This window comes from Corapipo altera, unplaced genomic scaffold (assembly GCF_003945725.1).
Source record: "Corapipo altera isolate COAL_440 unplaced genomic scaffold, ASM394572v1 75, whole genome shotgun sequence".
Classification (NCBI taxonomy): domain Eukaryota; kingdom Metazoa; phylum Chordata; class Aves; order Passeriformes; family Pipridae; genus Corapipo; species Corapipo altera.
The window spans coordinates 7,525,913-7,546,656 of NW_020884887.1; the positions used below are offsets into that span (position 1 = coordinate 7,525,913).

At 50.7% G+C, this 20,744-nt stretch overlaps 2 protein-coding genes across 3 annotated transcripts in view; one reads left to right on the forward strand and one right to left on the reverse strand.

Moving 5' to 3' along the window:
- Positions 1 to 4: 4 nt before the first annotated feature.
- On the forward strand, positions 5 to 2,911 carry RAB24 (RAB24, member RAS oncogene family). The gene is made up of 8 exons (XM_027643654.1): positions 5 to 121; positions 772 to 840; positions 960 to 1,038; positions 1,154 to 1,221; positions 1,321 to 1,420; positions 1,774 to 1,824; positions 1,925 to 1,987; positions 2,491 to 2,911. The coding sequence occupies exons 1-8, from the start codon at positions 5 to 7 to the stop codon at positions 2,553 to 2,555; spliced, it is 612 nt and encodes a 203-aa protein (XP_027499455.1). The 3' UTR covers positions 2,556 to 2,911.
- A 2,156-nt stretch (positions 2,912 to 5,067) lies between these two features.
- The window catches only part of NSD1 (nuclear receptor binding SET domain protein 1), a 57,307-nt gene continuing 41,630 nt past the window's right edge, over positions 5,068 to 20,744 (reverse strand). For both annotated transcript variants that reach the window (XM_027643650.1, XM_027643651.1), the window contains exons 18-22: positions 20,583 to 20,699; positions 19,233 to 19,374; positions 18,698 to 18,804; positions 15,339 to 15,543; positions 5,068 to 11,770 (exon numbers count right to left, since the gene is read on the reverse strand). In XM_027643650.1, the coding sequence (XP_027499451.1) occupies positions 9,420 to 11,770; positions 15,339 to 15,543; positions 18,698 to 18,804; positions 19,233 to 19,374; positions 20,583 to 20,699 (2,922 nt within the window). In that variant the 3' untranslated portion in view covers positions 5,068 to 9,419. The remainder of the gene's footprint in view (positions 11,771 to 15,338; positions 15,544 to 18,697; positions 18,805 to 19,232; positions 19,375 to 20,582; positions 20,700 to 20,744) is intronic.

Here is a 20,744-nt window from a genome sequence, read left to right on the forward strand (position 1 = left end):
GAGGATGAGCGGGCGGCGGGTGGACGCCAAGGTGGTGCTGCTGGGGCAGGAGGGCGTGGGTAAGAGCAGCCTGGTGGAGCGCTGCGCCCACGGCCGCTTCCGCGCCGGGCCCTACCAGAACGTGAGTGACACACGGGCACCGGCAGCGCCGCCGCGGGGCTGCTGCGGCGCCTCCGCGGCATCGCGTCACCCGCGTCTGCCCGGGATGAGCCCCTTGTGTGGCCCGTCCGCGCGTCGGTGCCCTCGCTCCCCCACCGTGTCCCTCCACATCCCCGGGACGGTGTCCCCTCGTGTTGTCCCCCGCCATCCTCGGGATAGGACCCCTCCACCCCTCCTGCACTCGCGGGTCGGTCCCCTCGTTTCCCCACCGTGTCACCGGCGCGGTGCCTCCCACGTACCCACGACGGTGTCCCCCGCGTCACTCTCATGTCCCCAGGGTGGTCCCTTCGTGTTCACCCCTCTCGATCTCCGGGCTGGTGCCTTCCGTATCCTACCCATGCCCTCACCGTGTCTCTGGCAATGTGAGACCACGTCCCTGGCACGATGTCCCCTCATGTTGTCTCCCGCCATGCCTGGGCTGGAGCCCCTCCACATCCCTCCCATACCCGTGGGTTGGTCCCCTTGTTTCCATACCCACTCCTCCTCCTCCATACCCACACGTTCCCGGGTGTGTTTCCCCATGTTCCCGGGCCGGTTCCTACCATGTTCCAAGGCCAGATGCTCCGGGCATCCCTGGGCCAGTCCCCACTTCTCCTCCTGCTTCACTTCCAGACGATTGGAGCTGCCTTCGTGGCCAAGGTGATGTCCGTGGGGGAGCAGACAGTGACCCTGGGCATCTGGGTAAGTGCAGAGAGGGCTGTGTTGACATCCCCAGAGAGGGCTGTGCTGACATCCTCAGTCACCCCCTGGCTCATGGATCTCCAAGAGTCACCTGCCAAGCACTTCCTTGTGTCCCACAGGACACGGCCGGCTCGGAGCGCTACGAGGCCATGAGCCGCATCTACTACCGGGGGGCCCGGGCTGCCATCGTCTGCTATGGTAAGGGCATGGAGGATGGGGAGGTCCCAGGATCCTGGGACAGAGTGGTGGCAGCACTGGTGGGTCAGGCACTGAGAAAAGCATTAGACAGACCCTGACCCCTCTCTCTCCCCAGATCTCACCGACAGTGGCAGTTTCCAGCGAGCCAAGTTCTGGGTGAACGAGTTGCAGAACTGCGAGGAGGTACAGGGGTGCTGGGGGACTGCACAGCCTCACTGTGGGGCAGGGGGGCTGCTGCTAAAGACATGGGCACATCCCTCCCATCCCTCTCCCTTGCCCCAGGGCTGCCGGATCTACCTGTGTGGCACCAAGTGTGACCTGCTGGAGGAGGACAGGAGGAAGCGGGGGATTGACTTCCATGATGTGCAGGACTATGCCGATGGTACAGCCACTGCTGGCCCTTCCTGGGGCTCCCGCAGCACAGGGGGTGGGGGGCATGGGGGGATGGATCCGTGTGCGAGGGGCTCTGCCCTTGCCCTGGGCCTGCAGCAGATCCGGTGGTACCAGGGCTCCGTGTGTGGTGAGGTGCCAGCTCTACCAGGGACCTCCCTGGACACAGCATGTCCTGACATGGGCAGGCACGCGGCCAGCTGGGCCAAGGGGCCAGGAGCCCTGTCCTGGGTCCCTGCCAGCCCCCTGTCAGCAGCTGTGCCTGAGGGGTGACTCTGGGGGCAGCTGAGCCCTTGGGCCATATCCTGCACCTGCAGCAAGTGCCAACCTGGACCCTTGTTTCAGAGATCAAAGCAGACCACTTTGAGACCTCCAGTAAGACGGGCCAGAGTGTGGGTGAGTAGCCTCTCGCTGGGGCCATGCCCTGGGCAGAGCAGGGCCAGGGGGCTCTGCCTGGCGGGGGCACCCACACCCACTGTGCCACCTCTCCCCCCAGATGAGCTGTTCCAGAAGGTGGCTGAGGACTACGTCAACTTCTCCGCCTTCCAGGTGATGACAGGTGAGTAGGTAGGAGCTGTCCCTCCTCAGGCACCCTCTCCTGTGCCTCTGCTGAGTGTGGAGTATGAGCGATGGGGGGTCTGGCAGGGCCCTTCCTCACCTCTGCCCTGCTTGAGGCTGCTGCAGCTCTCTGTTGGGGATTGTCCTGTGGCGGCTGGGTCCCATCACAGCATCCTCGTCCCTGCTTAGGCCAGGCTTAGCATGTCCACCCAGCTGGGCCATGATGGCCTTTGGTGGCCAGGAGCCTCACTAGGCAGCAGGACTGGCTCAACTCTTCACCAGGCCTGCCCCAGCGTGCTCAGCCTGGCTGCACCTCCCACCCTGGGCTGTGCATTTGTCTTGGGCTGTGCTGTGGCCCTGGGCCTTGCTGCTTCTCCACGTGGCACCAAACCCTCCTCATGGGACCTGCTGGGGCCCACGCCTGGGACCAGCAGCTTTGGGGCTGCCACACAGCATTTTGTGGCGTGGCTGTGCCAGCAGCCTGCCGCTCCTGCTCTCTTCCAGAGGACAAGAGTGTCAACCTGGGCCAGAGGAGCAGTCCCTACTTCTACAGCTGCTGCCACCACTGAGCCCTTGTGCCAAAAGGGAACCGCTGCTGCCGGCTGGGCAGCTGGCGCGCGCCGGATGCCTCCGGTGTTTTACCTGCTGTGTTTTAGCTGTTGGGGCCTGTCTGTGCCAGGGCACAAGGCCTGCGGACTGCTCTCCTCCTGGCATGTGGAGTGGCACAGGGCTGCCGTGCAGTGCCAGGATCTATGGACTGTCACCCCCAGGGACCCCCTCCCTGCCACCTGTGGCATTGGTGGGAGCTGCTGTGGCCCAGCAGCGGCCGGTAACTTATTCTCTCGGAGATGCTCAATTCTTTGCAGATTTATTTAAGCGTCTTCTCTCAAGGTGTACAATGTAAATAAAATGCATTGTGGTCTGAGCCACCCCCTGTGCACGAGGCTTTTGGGGGTTTCCCATCCCTCCCTCGCCCCCCTCGGCAAGACAAACCACAAGAGGACATCGAGAGTAAAGTTAAACTTTACTTTACAGTAATTTTTCTTCTATATACAAAGAATTACAGTACATGTTCTGGGAGCACCTGGGCAGGGCAACCCTCTTTTCATTATAAGTTTCACATACACAGCCAACAGTCTAAGGGGAGCAAAATGAAAGTAATCAATGGTCCAAGACTCTCCCCTCTCCCTCTTCTAAAAATAATATACATGCTGGAAATATGTAGTTTTCTCTCACCTGCTCTGGCATTCCTGCTTAGAACTGACAGATGAGTCCCAGCCAGGGCTGAGCACCCCCATGTCCTCCCCTGCAGTGCTCTGGCTGGCCCCTGCCTTGGCTGGGCTCCTCAACTCCCAGTGCTTTTCCCTCTGGCTGAGCCTGTGGAACAGGACCCTGCAGGGAACCCCCATCCACTGCCACCCTGTGGGCAGCAGACCCTGGGGTGAAGGCAGCGAGGGGCTGCTCACACCAAGGTTCCCCCCACGAGCAAACCTCCTGCTCACAACTCCAGTGCAACTTAATGCTGCTCCTACGAGTGCCCCAGCCCTGTCTCTGGGCAGTGAGGAAGGGGCAGTGGGCAGCCACCCTCCCCAGGACCCCTGGCTAGTTGGCAGCCAGGACCCCAGCTGAGAGCACGTAGCACTGGAGGGCTGCAGGGGACATTCAAAGCCAGGCATGGGGACACTCTTAAGTGTCTGGCAGAGCAGTGACCTCAGCACCACAGATATGCAGGGCTGGGAGTGCTGCTGCTGAAAAGCTTCCACTGTCCAGTTGCTCCCTGCCTGTGCCAGCCACTGCCAGCACATCCCACCTCCCACCCATGTCAGCCTGGGCCTTCAGCTCCAGCCACGCTCCACCTTGAGTCTCCCAGTGCTGCTGCTTTTCCATTTAACAAGTTCCCAGTGTCTAAAAAAAATACACAAAACCCAGTTCCTTGAAGTCAACAACTTGGAAACATCAGAAAAAGAAACAAAGACTGAAACCAGCTCAGTACCAAACGGACACGAAGAACATGCAGTAGCGGATGCCTGCTTTGCTTTACATGGCTCCACTGGCTCCCCACGAGGCCCACTGGCACACTGGTTTGAGTCTCAAAACCCTCACAAATTGAAGGAACTGAGTCACACCTCATCCTGTTTCAGTCACACAGACCCAGCTCTATGGGGATGGGATTCAGCTGGCCAAGAAGTCCCAGCCTACGGGCCAGGAGCCGTGAGTCCAGCCCTACTGTGCTAAGCTGCCGACGGTTTACAATAGCACCACAATAGCCCAAGGGTTTTGCCAAGGGCAAACTGATTAAAACTTTACCTTGAAATAGGCCATAGCTACACCCATTTCTCAGATTTCCCTAGGAGGTAGATTCAGTGCTGTAGGGACTGTCCATCACTGCCACTCCTCCAGCCCAAGCTCATACAAGCTGTCCCCTGCACTGAGCTTTGCTTACATTGCTTTTGGAGGACCTGGAGCAGGAATCTTGCCTTTTCCCACCTCCTGCTAAGCAAGGGCACTGCCACCCCGCAGGTGAGACTCTTGCTGAAGCCAGGCACGTGGTGGAGCAGTCCCCAGGCTCCAGTGTCCCATGTCCCAGGCCCTGGGAGCCCCGAGCACCCCATCAGCCCAGCCCGTGCTGCTGCAAGAGGTGCAGCCATTGCCGCAAATGATACCAGTGTTATCACTCTCACAGGGGGGTAATTAGCACGGACAAAGCCTGGGAGATCAAACACAGCAACCCCCCTCCGGACTTTCAGAGTAGCTGCATGATTTGCCACTTTGCTTTAACACACACTGGCTGGCAAAGGCCAAAAGCCTCATCAGTAATTTAGGGCAAAGCACATTACAAGCAGGTTACAATTATGGTTATTCCAAACATCAAGCAAAATCAGAAGTTAAGGCTGAAATTAAAAATAAACGGAAGGTATTGAAGGTCTGAGGTTTCTCAAACAAACTCCCCCTGCCCTGTCAGAATGGTGCCTGTGGTGTCCAGGTAGAAGCAGGGTACCACCACAGTGTGCTCAGGCTAAATCACTGCCAAGGGCATCAGGGTTAGGGCTGCTTTTTCTTAATTTTTCTTCCTTTTTTTTTCACTGAAAGTGAGCTGAAGCTTTTCTAGCAACACATTGTCCCACCTTAATTTGTTAAGGTCCTTTGGATTCAACCATCTCTCTTGTAAATTTTAACACCAGCCACACCTTCAGAGCCTCTGCCTGCAGGGATTTAACCCTGAATTAACACGTACTCCCATGGTACCACCCGGATACTTTGTGTATTGAAGTGAATCTGGTTCTTGGGGATTTTTTTCTGTTAAATAGGAAAAGTTTAACTCGAGAACAGCAATAAAGCAAGCTACCATCAGCTAGTCAGCATCTGGAGATGTGCAGTAGGTGATGATCCCTTACAGTGGTAGCTTTCCTGCTAGATTCACCAGAGCCCTGGCTGACAGTGGGCCCCAGCCCAGCACTGGGGAAGATAGGACAAGCCTGCTCCCCTCCTGCCCACACATCCCACAGGTCCTGCAGTGGCTCCTCCTCTGCAACCCTCCTTGCCTGCCCGGGCACTTGAGTCCCTGACCACACTGCTACCGCTCACCAGAACTCCTCCATCACCAAAGGTCAACTAGGACTCTCTTGTCCACCATGGAAATCCAACACTAAAGTTGGTCCTACTGTGAGATGGAAGCCAGGGCCACTGACCACAGCCCATTGCTCTGAGCAGGGGAAGCCAGGCTGTCCTGACAGCAAAGATGTTGACCAGCGAAGCGTTTGTATAGGAGCAAAGCCTTCACCCCCTTCAGAACCAAGGAGTCATTCCCACAAGCAGGAATGGGCTCAGGAACCTGGGAAGTTCCTGTGAGCCTCCATGGGTCTGCAGAGCTCTGAGCAGAAATAATTACACCCCTGACTCTGCTTCTACAGCACTCCTCAACAGTGAATCAACGCAAGAGTCACCTCTCATCCACCTTGGGTGCAATTAGGGCTGACCTGAGATTTAGTGACCAGGTGATTGGATCCCTCCAATGCAACAAAAGAGCACCACAGCCTTGGCAGGAGCTGCAGCAAAGCTCTGAGCCCTGCAGGTTACTTTGTCACTGTCCTCTACCTTGAAACTCCCCGTGATTCAAACTGACTGGACTCTGAAGGCGGCAATGAACTGCCACAAATGAATCCAACTGCTTCAACACAGACATCTCCCTCTCCTCCTCCAAGGCAGTGCTGCCACCACAGCAAGAGTCACGTCAAGTGCACAAACCCACATTTCCTTCACCAGAGTTTTGCTGCCCAAAGTTGTTCCCCAGCTGCTGCTCCATGCCAGTGAGAGCAGCCTGGGTAGGGCAAGGCTGTTGGGACCTCTCTCCACACCTGGTCAGGCCTTGTCCATCTTGCTAAGGTGACCCAGCACTGCCGGACACTCCCATAAGCACCACTACTCCATCTGAAAAGCCCCCCATATCTGACAGAGCACCACTCAGGGCCCCAATGAGGGTGAGGAGGGAAAAGGAGCTTCCTGACTTCCTCCTTCTGTGATGTTCCCCAACGCCAACTTTACCAAGCAGCCTCCCAGCTACGCTGAAGTCAACCTTCCAACAGCAGCTGGAAGGTAGCAAGCTGGAAACCTGGATCCTCGTGGAAAAGGGAGACAAGAGGAGAGATGGGGTACAGTCAGCTGCAATGAAGAAGGCTGTGGGAAATGCCATGCAACAGTTTAATCCACATTCACTGTTCCAAACAAGCTTTTGGGTAAGCGCCTGCTGCGTGAAAGGCGGCTGCTGCCGTGAGCCTCACCCTGCTACGTGAGCACACGATTTATAGAAGTGATCTTTTCAAACCTGCTTTCATGAGAATTCATTGAGAACTTCTCCATTTTACAGATTTAAAAAAGCCTGCACCAAAAATATTCACAGTTTATTTTTTCATGAAACAAGTAGCGAGTTAACACGTGACAATGCAAAGCAGAGGTGGACAGAGCAGTGCAGAGACCTCTCTGGTTACAGCGGGAGCTGGCTGGGCACCGGCACTGAGGGAACCCTACTTACACAATCTACATGACTAAGTCCAGCTCATGGGAAGGCTTATAAATGTAAATTCAAGATTTATTTTCCTTCTCACACATGATAAATACTTAATATACTGAACGTCATTACCTTTTTTTTTCTTTTTTTTTTATAATTTTGTTTAAAAAAGTTAACGAATGCCCTTAAGATAATCTTCTCTCTCAATGGATCTGAGTTGTCCTGATTCCCTTTGTGGAGGAGTCACGCAGAAACATAAGCTGCTTGTATTTCCCCAGTTTCAGCAGCAAGCAGGAACTGACCTGCTAGTCTTCCCGGAAAAAAACATTTAACAAGTAAGTTTCCATAAGCCATAAAGCTTTTCCAAGCTGTGAGCTATTCTACAAAGGATCTGAAATGATTTGGACTAGAGAAGAGATGCACTATAGCACTGGTAATGTCCCCTCGTGCCCAGCACACCTGGCTTTTTCAGGAGGACGTTGTCTCAGGGTGCACAAGTCAGGAAAGCAGAACAGACTGGGATTTGTCTCGGCACAAGTGTCGGCCTCCCTTCATAGAAAACTACAAAGCTCATGACTGTCTGCTCTGGGAGCAGCAGGCACTTGCAAGCCAGGTGGGAACAAGGAAGCAAAGGGTCGGGTCCCTCCCATGTCGGAGGGAGAGGGTTGGCCTGGAGCTGAACACTCCCCTTCTGAGGAGGGACCTGTGGATCAACCTGGAAGGAGAAGGATACACACACTGGAGCTGCGTGAGGGTCTGGTGGCAGCACAGAGATCCGAGGCCGCGGCCCCAGATCGGCGGAGCTCAGGCAAACCACAGAGGTAATGTGTTGTGAGAGTGGGAAAATGCTGGTCAGCAGTGCTTCCTTGGCAGGACACCGACCCCATCCAGCCCAGGCACTGCCACCAGGGAGGCCCATCCTCCTCCTCCTGCCTGCGAGGGTGCTGGTGGTCGCAAGATGCTGCAGGCCCCTGGGACTCTACCACCTGCCCCACAAGCACCACGGCCAAGCCAACTTCTGCCTCCATGCTTGAGTGAATGGCTTTCAGCAGGCCTAGTCTGGACACTAGGCTAGGCCTGATGACTACCAGGTACTAAAGATCTATTTTCACTGGAAAAGGGAGAAGAGGAAAAAAGAAAGCCAGCCAGCTGCTGGAGCCCACCATGTTCCAGTGTGAGAACTACAATTCAGTTGGAAGGACACACACGCGCACACACACACACACACTCTCACCCCAACACAGTCCAGTTAATTCAAGTCTCCTTTGGTTGTAGAAGAATTAAGCCAGAAGCTGCCCAAGGGGAAGGTGTTGAGATGGGTCCCGATACAGCTACGGAACCCTTGCCTCTGCACTGTGCAGTGAGCGAGTCAGGTTTTGCTTGCTGCTGGCAATACCAGCTGTGATGGGAACACGTCCTGAACATGCCTGAGGCAAGGGGAGAAAAGACTGCTCAGTCCGCTGGCTCATGTTGAGACAGAAGTCAAGAAGAGTCTGGATGGAAATTTGAAAGGGAGCACCACTCCCTTGCCAGGGCAGAGCTCAGCACCTCAGGGAACCCACTCTGCCCTGCTCCACTATTGCTGCTTTATGGATCACTACGTTTTCAAGGGCAGGAAAGCACTCCACATGTCCTGTGCTAAAGGATTAAGACACAAGAATGAAAACACTGCCAGACGACTACTTCCAAGATCTCTCTTTTCCCTGACTTCCTCCAGATTTCCTGTTTCTTGGGCCTGGCCAGATGCAGCTCTGTACAAAGGAGCCTGAATGGACACTGCCTATTAATGGAGAAAACTGCACTGGGCGAGTGCAGGGGCTCCTCTCCCAGCTCACTGGAGATGATCCTTGTCCTTCAGCAAACCACACACACAGCACATCCCAGTGAACATACGGATAAACCTCACAAAGCAACGCCCTGCAGGGACAGAGACCTGGGCAGACAACACAAATCCCTTCCCTGCTTCTAGAGTCTGGCAAGGACATGCACCTGACTGCTCACCACCTGATCCTGAAACTTCTTCAGTCCCAGGGCAGCCTGACTGATCTCCTTCCTTTAAATGTAGTAACGAAAGCAAGGCCCCTGGCTGTACCTGGGAACCCATCTATGAATCAGACCTGGAGCTTGAACACGCTGGATCAGTAATGTGACCATTTCAATGGAATTGGAGATTTTCACCCAGAGTGGACTCTTTATTTCAGCTTTACCATTTGTTAAAGGAAGAGGAAAAGGTCACAGATGGTCTCTCCCTTTTGCCTGGGCCAGACTCAGGTTTAAGAGAATGTCCTTGCTCATGTCACGAGAGAATATGGATGGGATGTGCATGGGTTAGGGGCTGGGCTCAGGGAAGTGAATAAAAAAAACAAAAGAAAGATTCCCCCTCCCTAAACATTAAACAACTGAAACCTGCCTCCCATATTTACCAACCTCACTTTGGCTCTGAGTCGGCCAACTCACGACAGACAGAATCCTGGTTATGGGCTAACGCTGTGTTTTGTTCAGGCAAAGGGTCCTGCCCCCGAGGAGTCTGTGCTTTTCCACCCAGCCAAGAAATCTGGTCAATTGTCTGAATGTTCGTGACAAGCCACTGCATCTGCTCTGGGGGCACTGGCGCTTCCCTGGCTGGCCGAGGGGTCTGCTCAAATGCACACAATCTCTCTGATGTCCACGGGGTCTGCTCTGCGGGGACTGAGGCCACTTCCCAGCTGGGCTGAATGGTTGGCTCTGGTGGTTTCTCTGCTGTCCGGGAAGGCTGCTCAGCAGGCATCAGGGCTTTTGCAGTGGGCCAGTGGGTCTGCTCGTGCGTCTGTAGTTTCTCCGTAGGCCACGGTACTTGTCCAACGTGCGTCACTACCTTCCCAGCAGACCAAGAGATTTGCTCCCCAGCTAACATGGTCCTCTCTTTCTGCTGGGGATTCAGTTCCATGGCCGGAGCTCCTCTCTCCTTCGGCTGAGCATTCTGGTCGACAGGTCGCAGCGCCTTCTCCGACAGCAACAGCCTTGGAGCTGATGCAGCCAGAGGTTTGTCCAAGGCTTGAGGCCGAGGAGCCACGGCAGCAGCCAGCTTGTCTGATGCCTGAGGCCACGGGGCTGTAAGAGCGAGAGGCCTCTCCAAGAGCTGAGGCCGAGACACCCCAGAGCTGAGAGCCTTTTCCAGAGGCAGGACCCGCAGGGCCCCGGAGTCAGCAGCCTTCTCTGGAGGCAGGGGTCGCAGCACCCCAGGGGAGAGAGCCTTTTGTGTGAGTGGGATCCGCAGGGCCCCAGAGCTCAGAGCCTTGTCCACAGGCAGGACATGAGGCGACCGGGAGCCAGGGGCCTTCTCCGGAGTTAGGGGCCACGACACCCCTAAGCTGGGAGCCTTCTCTGTGGGTAGGATCCGTGGCATACCCAAGGCAGGAGCCTTCTCTGGAGTCAGGGGATGGGGTGACCCAGAGCTAGGAGCCTTCTCTGTGGCTGGGACCCGCATTGCAGTGGAGAAGGAGGCATTTTCTGGAGGCAGGGGTCGTGGCACTGCCGATCCAGGAGCCTTCTCTGCGGGCAGGATTCGTGAGACAGGGGAGTCGGGGACTTCTGCAATGGGCAGAGGCCACAGCACCTCAGGACTGGAAGCCACCTCCAGTACTGGGACCTGTGGCACCACAGAGCTGGGATCTTCTTCCACAGACTGTGGCTGTGGGCTCTGGGCAGAAGTGTCATCCAGCGGTTGGAGCTGATCGGCCTCGGGAGGCTCATCTGCTGGCTGAGACTGCAGCGTCCCCACTGTGGCGAGGAGTCTGTCAGACAGTGGAGGATGCAGGCATTTTGTGGGGAACTCATCCAGCAGCTCAGGCTGCTGGGTCCCGGTGTCAATGAGGGACTTGTCCGATAACTCCAAAACCCTAGGGGTGTCTGGAGGCTCATCTGACAGCTGGAGCTGCAGGGTACCAGCAGTAACAAGCGACTCATCCAACGACTGTGGTGATCCTGGAGGAGATTTGCTCGGCAGCTGAGGTTGCGAGGCGTCACTGGAGGACTCATCCAGGGGCCAGAGCACCGCGTTGGTGGGAGGTTTGTCGGGCTGCTGAGGCCGCAGCGCTACGATGATGGGCTGCTTCTCTGACTGCAGCCTTAGGGACAGGGCGGCCTGGGGCTTGTCTGACGGCTGCAGGCGGAGTGACAGGGTGGTGGGAGGTTTGTCCGAAGGCTGCAGCCGGAGCGAGAGGGTGGTGGAGGGTTTGTTGGATGGCTTCAGCCTCAGTGACAAAGTGGCAGGGGGTTTATTTGATGGTGGCAGTCTCAGAGCCAGGGTGGCGGGTGGTTTGTCTGGTGAAGGCAGCCTGAGGGCCAGGGTAGTGGGGGGCTTGTTTGACGGCTGCAGCCTCAGGGCAAGGGTGGTGGGGGGCTTGTCTGATGACGGCAGCCTCAGTGCCAGGGTAGCAGGGGGCTTTTCTGGTGACTGCAGTCTGAGGGCCACAGACTGAGGTAGGTTGTCCAGGGTCTGAACGCTCAGGTCTGTGTCTGCCTCTGTGTCTACCTCTGCAGGCAGCTGCTCCGGTGGCTGGGTGTCCTCGCCATTAGTCAGGGCTTCTATGGGAGGCACATACTCACGAATTTCTCCTGGCTCTAGAGGGTGAGGCCCACAGGGATCGTGCTCCGTACAGCATAATCGTCCATCCAGCTTGGAGATGAAGAGCATTCCTTCCCGGTGCTGCTTGCAGAAGGACCTGGGGCACATCTCACAGAACGAAGCTGCTTCCTTACCGCACATATCACACTGATGCCACGGGCACTCCCATTTTCCTGCAGCACAGACATGGGAGGAAAGACACACCTTAGGAGTAGTACAAGGGGAAGAGACAAAGGCCTGCTGCAAAATGAGCTCAGGGGAAAGTGGGAACACCTGTGTAATACTCTCATACAATTCTACATGTCTTCCTCAGTTTCCACCAGCGCTCCAGGCTTGACGGGCAGGTAACAGGAACCTGCACTCTCAGAAGTGACAAGGGCAATGATAATCATGACAAACACAAGCCACATCAGGTCAGACCAAAAGCCCATCTGGTTCCTGCACAACACAAACTAATAGGAGTGCCTGGAGAAGAGCAAACACCCCCAGCTTGCAAATCTCTGTGGCTCTGAATTCCAGACAACATCAGTGGTGTCTGTGCACAAAACCCAGTGGACCTTTTAAGTAGATGTGTCAGATTCATCTTTTAATTCTGTGTCAACAGCCTCCCTTCCTGTTTATCAGAAAGAAGAAGCGAGAGAGCAGTGATCACAAGGGGTAAGTTCCTATTGTCTCTATACCCAAAGGCACCTTCCTTAACCTCTGCCCATGAAAAAACTACGGCTTAACACAAAGCTGCTCCCTTAGGAGCTCCATGTTCACAGTAAATCGACTGACCATCAGTATCAACATCATCAAGAGGAAAAAACCAACACTACTTCAGAGATTGCTGGCAGACACCACTTGGGCCAGAGCATTTCCCAGCCTCCCTGAACCAAACCCACACAGCTGTGGCTACCAGCTCTTTTCCAGGGATGCTGGTGTGTGGCCATTGGTCCCTGCACTTGTGCAACAGCAGCTCTCCACGCTGCTTTTCCCCTGGGGTTGAAGACTACACGTAGCATGTTTTTCCCCTCCTTTGAAGCCAGCCCAAGGCTTCTATTCCAGTCTCAAAATATGCACACTGCTTTTCTATGTCTTTTCCAGTTTTTCACCATTTTTTTCCAAGTGGGGATGTTTAACACTTCACATGGTTTCCCCCTTTCCTGGCTCACAATGCTGCAGTACAGGCTGCCACTGCTCCCCCTGCACCAGAAGCATCCCAGAGAGCCACATTCAACTCAGCTGGGCCACTGAAAAGACTTAGGACCATCCTTATAGAGGTCATTTGTACAGATGGAAAATAAAAGGTCAAAACCTGCTAGTTTGTTGCAGGAAGGATCAATCCTATCAAACCACTCTAATGAACTTTGACAGAATAAAAGGCCTAATGAATAAGCACTCTCTCCCGAGACAGCCCTGAGCTCTTGGAAGTAACATCACACAATTAGCAACATGCAAACAAGCAGGAAATTCCAATTACTTGACAGCAATGCCCATGGCAGAGGAAACATTTCAAGTAGAAAGTGCTGAACCTTTCATGTCTTGCATGATACTCTGAGGAGCAGGCTATGGAAATCACAGCCTATGTGTAAAAAAAGTAAAATTGCTACAACTGACTGAAAACCATTCTCAAAAAACACCTATCGATGGTCTTGTGGTAAACTGAGGAGGCATTTCAAACTACATCCTTCAGGATTATATTTTAATCTGTATTGTAATTTAAATTTCTAGAAGCAGAACAGCAAAATACTCTTACATAAACAGGTAGGTAACAACAAGGTACTGCAATAATCCAGTTGGACAGGCTCAGAATTTAACTGGACAGATGCTTTTGCATGAACAAGGTGTAATTATATGAAGACCAGTGTAGGATTGCAGGAGGAAGAAATAAAATAAATATGTGAAAAGGATCAAGTAAAAAACTCAAGAATGATAAAGAAAATAACAAACATCACATAAATATAAAAACTATTTCTGCAAAACAAGTCAAACATAATTTCCCAAGAAACTTTATGTAAAACACAAAATATAATTATTTTCTTCTGTCAGAGTTAGCAAGGCCTTGGGTGCAATGCTGATAAAATACTTTCACTCAGTTTTTAAAAATGTGTAGGCAAGTGGGATGCAGTCCAGAACAGACTAAGAATAAAAACTTTAGAAAATAAGAGCTGCAATGAGAAGCTGTGTTGTATAAGCTGGAAAAGGAGCGAGACAATAATTTGTCTCAGTATGCAAAAAAACCGTGTAATAGAGCTGGCAATCCTTTGTTTTTTCAAGTCAGGCTGTTAGGAGAAGCTTTTCAAGTGGAAAACAGGAGAACAGGCTAAAGGCTGGATTCTCCTCTATTGGAGACTTTAAAGCACAGGAAAACTTGCCAGGATGTTACAGCACACGAAAATGTACAGAAAGGTATATTCAGGTGTATTCTCTCACCCTGCATGACAACATTCCATAGGGATGACCTGCCCTCCCACTGGCTTTCACACTGCTTTGCTACAATTTGTTCAATGAGCCATCCAAGCTCTTCTGGAAAAATGCCCCATTCCCTCTAAAACTTAACACATGCACACATCTGATTTCCATCCTCTACAAAACACCTCACCAGCCCTGGTACACCTCCTGCCAGATTACAGCTGGAGGTGCTGGCTGCCCAGTTCTGGCTCTCCTGGCACAGACAAACACTCTGCTGAGTGATTCTCCTGGCTGATACTTTCAGAGGCCACTTGGTTCCATGTTTCCCAGCCTCCAATCGGTTCAGCCCAAAGAGCTGCACAGAGAATTTCTAACTGTGACAATGTTATCAGTATTAGATCAAAAGATTTGTAACCCCTCAAACAAATTACTTCTATGCAATTGCTGTTATTAACCAAATTTATTATCTTAGCAATAAAACTACATTAGGTTTGATGAGTTATTTTAGCTAAAAATGTACCATCTAGTATTATTTATACCCTTATAATTTAATTGTTGAGGCACTTAATCCCATATCAGCTTTTCCATCCTCCTGGCCTGGCAGACATTGGGCCAAATGGCCTACCAAGACTCAGGTCAGACTTTTCCCCTTTATGAGCATTGGTTAAACCTGAAGTTTGCAGGAACTTCACACTGAAACACTGCCCTCAGCTCCCTTACAACTTTTAAATGCAACTTAAGTCTTTCCATCTAAGAGATGTTATTTTACACCTCCTGAGCTACTAATGAACTCAAATCTGTTTTATTGCTCATATAGGGAGCCTGTTTCTTTCTCTGCACCCAAATAGAAGTACTTTTTATTTCAAATTTCTGCCCTCACTTCACCACAAACTAGGATATGCTTTGATACTGTTCTCTCAACTACAAACTCATGGCTACTGAGACACCTAACAGACTCATTTTTAACTCCTATTTTCCACCAGTGCTTCTCCTCACCTTTCAACTCACTCAACTGTCTTCAGCTTTGGGAAAATGGCCAATATGAGGATCAATATCTCAACTATTGTTGGGGCTGTGCTCTGCCAGGGCCCATGGATGGGGTCAACTCACAAACACCATTTTTTAGGCAAGGACCAGCTCCCCCTTCAGCAATTAGTTCACCTTTTTCTGGTCACAGTGGGGTGCAAACCAGGGTTGTGTCATTTGAGCCACGAGGTCTGTTCAAGTGAGAAAGATTTTTCCAAATTTTAAGATGCTGTGACTCAAGTGCAAGATGATGAGCAGCGCCTGGGCCACCTCGAGCCAACAGTGTGACCCAAGCAGAGCCCAGCCATGCAGAGCACTGACCTGCAGGTCTCTTGGTCAGGTTGAGGCAGTCTGCATGGTACACCTTGGGACAGCCTGACTTCTTACAAGAAACTAGCTGCCCTCCGTCCCCACAGCTGAAACACTCGTCCTCTCGCTCCTTCATCACCTCGGCCTGCGACCTGCGCTTCATCTGCGGCCGCCTCTTCAGCTTCTTGGACTTCTCCTCGGTGAGGCTGGGCTGGCTCTGTGGGCAAAACAACCTTGGTTACTGCAGGACTCTGCCCCTTCCACCTGCTCCCTTCCTGCTGCAGGAGAAAACTGCAAATCCTGTCAACAGAAACCCCACTGCCAGCCATACATGAAACTTCTGCAGAACCTCTAGTGCTGCTTGATATTTGGCAACCAATTCACTACAGCAAACAGCTCTCAGTTATTTTGAAAAGCACCAAAGCCTGGTTCACAACATGGGATATACACAATTAGCAACAGCAGAATGACGAGTTGGGGCTGCCTGGTGTCACTGAGCTCGTGCCACCTCTCACAGACTCTTCAGGTCCTCAGTCAAAGCAGTCAGATCTCCTTGTACCCACGACTCATGAGGAGTCTCATAAGGGCCTTCCTGCACTTTCTGATGTTCATCATTTCTCTATTTTCAGTCTGAATTTATCTGTGATCAGTTTATTCTTGTGTCAACACTGCTCTTTTCCACCAGAATCACGGAATCATTTAGGTTGGAAAAGACCTCCAAGATCATCGAGTCCAACCTTTGAAGCTTTTCTGTCTCCCTGAAGTAACCTCTGGGACACGCTCCCCTCTTCACAAAGTGAAACTTTCGATCTGCATGCTCAGTCTTCCCAATGGCTTTTCTCTGCCAATATTGAGTGTATTTATCCCAAACAAAAGTTACAGAATTACACATGCTACTTCAGATGACACCTCACAGGTTGTGTACAATGACATCAACACTTCCCCAAAGCACTGCTCACATTTGCCTTTTTCTATAGCTGTGTCACACCACAGCTCAGTCCTGCAGCAGCTGAGCTGCAGAATGGCTCTTTCTCGGCCATGAGTGCTCAGCCATGACCTTCTCATGGCAGAGTTATTTCTGCTGTTACTCTCCAGGTGTGTACTATGGCATATCCAATCTCTGAACTCCAGTCCATTCCCTGTTATACTCAGTTATTCCTTTGCAACTGCCCCATCCTCTCCCTCTCCCACATCGATGACAACCGACACATTCATGTCATCAGTACAGTTAAATTACAGACATATAAGGAAATAACTACAACTGGTCTCAAGACAGGCAACTAAATGGTTTAAGTGTTCTTCTCTGGCCTAAGGCCAACACTGCTCCCCCACTCCCCCTTCAAGCCTGGTCCTCAGACCACTCCTAACCTCCTCTCCAGGCCAAGCCTCCCCTTGTGCCAAACACTCAGCTCCACAAAGATGATGCTGTCTTGTCCCCAGTCCTGACTTTATCAAAGCACTATCAATTTAGTTTATCTAAGCAGACATGAGCTGAATTTTGTGCCGTTTTCTACATCTCTTCGTGTTCAAATATGCATTCTCCATGCAGGACATCTCTGTGTGCTGAAACAATGACTACAAGGCTACTTTTGCATCCTTTCTTCTGCATAAATATTGGGCACTATTTGCATCACCAGAACCACCAAAAGATTTAAAAGCCTTGGTCTCTAGACCTATAACTTCAGAACTCTGCAGAGTTGGTTATCTAGCTTTCCTGCCACCAAGGATTTACATCTCTAAATTGTTTCCTTCCTCCTCACATGTGGATCTTACTGTTTTTATACCACCATTCCCCTTGACAATGGGGACAAGCCAGGCCTTTCCTATCACTAAAAATGCAGGCACTGAAATGCCTCCACCTAAACTATTCCCACCTATTCTCAGGGTCTAGTTCCTTGCCCATCTAATTACAAAGAGAACAAGAAAATCCCTTCACAGCTAATTTGAATGTCTAAGAGAGGTCTAACAGCTGGACTAAGCAATTCCACTTGCTCCCTGCAGTACAATAGACTCCTAAGCATTCTTCCACACTCCCAGTTAGAAAGGGTACTTTCAAGAGTGAACTTGAGTATAATCAGTTTTGTCTTGCTATGTCTTCAGGAAGCTTAAAAATCTATTGTGGTAGGAATTAAAAAAAACACCACCAACAAAAAAACCCAAGGTACTGTTTTCTAGGTATTGTTTCTTAGCCCATCTCATCAAGATGGAATGAGTCGCCTCAGACACCACAATGGAACATTAATGCCAACTAAAGGGCACCTTCCTCTGATTTCCATCATGCAACCTGCAATTTCAAGGCAAAAATGACAGTCAAACCATGTATAACACAGGAGCAGCACAAAATCAATTGAACTTTAAATCGCGACCAGAAAAAGAACTAAAATACATCAGATGTGTATTTCACCTCATCTGTCAACTTCTGAAGACATCCATTTTTTATTTTTATAAGTTAATTTTTCTGCAGAACTAATCTCCCTGGAGAATTCACAAAACCTTCCCTAGATATTGACAGGGCTGAACAATTGTGCTGCTGCTGTTTTAACCCTTAACTGCCAGAATCCACATGCCAGAGCAGAAGGATTACAGACTGATTTGGTCTTGCACTTGAAACAAACCAACAGCTGAGACATAGATTTAGCGGGTGACAGCTGGGAACTTGGCCAACTGCTCCTGTTATTTCCTTTTCCCAGCGAGAACCAGCTCACACAAGGAGGTAATTGAAATCAATTCCTGTTACTGCAACATTACAAAGTTGCAAATCGAAGCTCTCAAAAAGTCAGCGTGTTCTAAAAACTGGTGATTTTTCTACTACAGATATGGCAAATTTCTCATTTCTGTCTGATGTGTAAACTTTGGTTACTAAATTAAAAGCAGGATAAACCCAGGAACTTTACTGCAACAAAGACAGTGAGGTAGGAGCCTTCTGGCTCTAAAGCAACTCCAGCCTGAAGGAATGTGCATTTGCTGGCCCCTTTCATGCATGCTCACAATTTACTCAGCACTTTACTTTGGGAAATGAACTGAGTTGTATTTTCTTAGTTACGTGATGAAGTCTATCCCAAGCCTGTCCTTTGCTCCTCTAGTGCAATGGAAACTGTCATGATAAGAAGCAGAAAATTCTGAAAAAAATCTTCTAGATACTTTTTTGCTGTAAAATAAAATTTCCCGTCGTTATTTATAGCAACTCTGATAATTGAAGTATAAGATCTGCTATCTCAAAATGAAAGCTTGAATATTTAACTCATTTCAAGCAGTGTTCTCATAGCCACACTGAAACAGGATTAACTGGGATCTGAAATCTCTGCAACAAACATACAGGTCTATGCAAAGAGGTGATGTGGGAGAACAAAAGCTTAAAGGATGCACCATACCTTTGGCCTTACTCCTAGGAAGCCACTGCAATTTGGGGCACCACATTTACAAACGGTCTTTCCATTTCCCAGACACTCCAGATTGTAGTTGAAAGTCAGCTCAGTCCCTGGCACAAAAGCAGATCAAAACCAAGCAAGTTGTAATGAACTACATTTTAATGCTGAAGTAAAAGCACTTAATATAAATGTCACAGAAGGCTGTCACCACTACACAAGGACACCAAACTCTTAATCTTCCCAGAGATCTTTGTGGATAGAAAATTCAGTGAAACTCCACACTTGTAGCACATATTACAGCTATAAAGGATCCACCCTGTAGCAGGGCCATTTCTTGTCCTTGTAAATCAGAACCACAAACCTCCATTGATACCATGGCTCTTTGTGTTTCATTATGTCAGCGCTGGTGTTAAGTCTCATGAATGCCTACATGGAACCAAAAATTAAATCCCTTCCCAGGGAGCTACAAACCCTCCCTTTTTCATTACAGAACCCCCCCAGGGTTAACTGCAGGCACTGACAGAGTGCAGCTCCTTACCAGCTTTGATATTTACAAGGGCGAAGAGCCCCACTCGTGTGTCACCGTTCACACACCATTTCTGAGTCTCACAGTTGGGCTGGCAGCAATGGTTCATGAACCGAGCGTAGTTGCCCTTTGGCCCAGCATCAATGATTCGATCCTGGAATTGAAAAAAAGCCCAGAAAACCACATTTTAATCAACTGTCATTTCCTGCACTGACATTTCTGGTCAGCGCTGGCAGATCATATGGAACTACAGTCTCCTGCACATCATCTTCCTCTTAAAAGACACACAGGCTCCAGAACAGTCAAGACAGTGCTACTGCTGCTTTCTGGGAAGCAAGCTCTCCCTGCAGTGTCAGTACTGGATAAACACCACCCCAACATTTCCAAGGCAGTGCCTGTGGTTCCAGGCCCCAACTTCTGCTTAAAAGCAAAATACCAGTTCCTATTTCTTGCACGTCAGTGTATAGAAGGAAAACAGGAACAGTATGTAAAATAAGGTACACTTGTGTACAGCACACTGCCATGTGTTAGACTGTGCTGGACAGGGAAGCTGCAACTGAGATTTGCTTTTGTAATAATGAGGGACATTAACACTTGGGTTTGCCCCTGATCTCACCCATCAGCCAGACAAAGAGAACAAGATATGGTGAGTGTGAACTTCCAGCAAGACAGAGGGGAGAGACAGAAAACAATCACAGTTATCCTGTCCCACACTTGACAGCTCTTTTCCATGCTTGCTTTCATGGTTTCCTTCTCATCTTTCCAAGGCTGAGTGACAAAGTGTGGGAAGCATCTGACAAAATAACTTACCTCTGAAAGCCAGGAGTGCATACCAACAACCTGGTTATTGTCCAGGACCCACTGAGGCATCTATGGGTGTAACTAACTCTGTTGGCTCTACGTAGCACAGCAAGACCTGGGATCTGAACTTAAATGAAGGTCTCACTGCACCTGAAACTTGCACATGTGAGGGCCAATGCCTTCTCTGGCACATATCTGTCCAGGTCTGGGCTCTCCAGGGTTCAGCTGCTGGGAAGGATCCCAAGGTTACCAAATTCTCCCTATTATGCTGAAGCAGGATCTATGATCCTCAGACAACTGTCCTCAAAAAACTGCCTCACCTCTTCTGAACAAACTCCAAAGTCGTCAGTTCAGACTTTCCTCCTAATCCTAATATCCAACCTGAGGCTTCTCTACTGCATGTTAAGTCCATTCATTTGGTCATCTCTTCAGTGGAAATGCAGACCAGCTCATCATTGACTCTTAGCACCTTTTTACAAGTTGGAGAAGACCACTGTCATGCCTTCTTTGCAATCATTTTACTTCTGTCTAGGATCCTGGCAAATGATTCCTTTCACATACCTTATCCAGTGTCAACATGTAGAAATTGGTAATGTCGTGCTCCTGAGCATAGCGGATTCGGGCTCGGCACTCCTCTTCATCAATTAGCTCCCCAACATACTCATTAACAAATTCACCCTGCCAGAGAGAAAACAATAAGCTGATAAGACAAGACAAATTCCC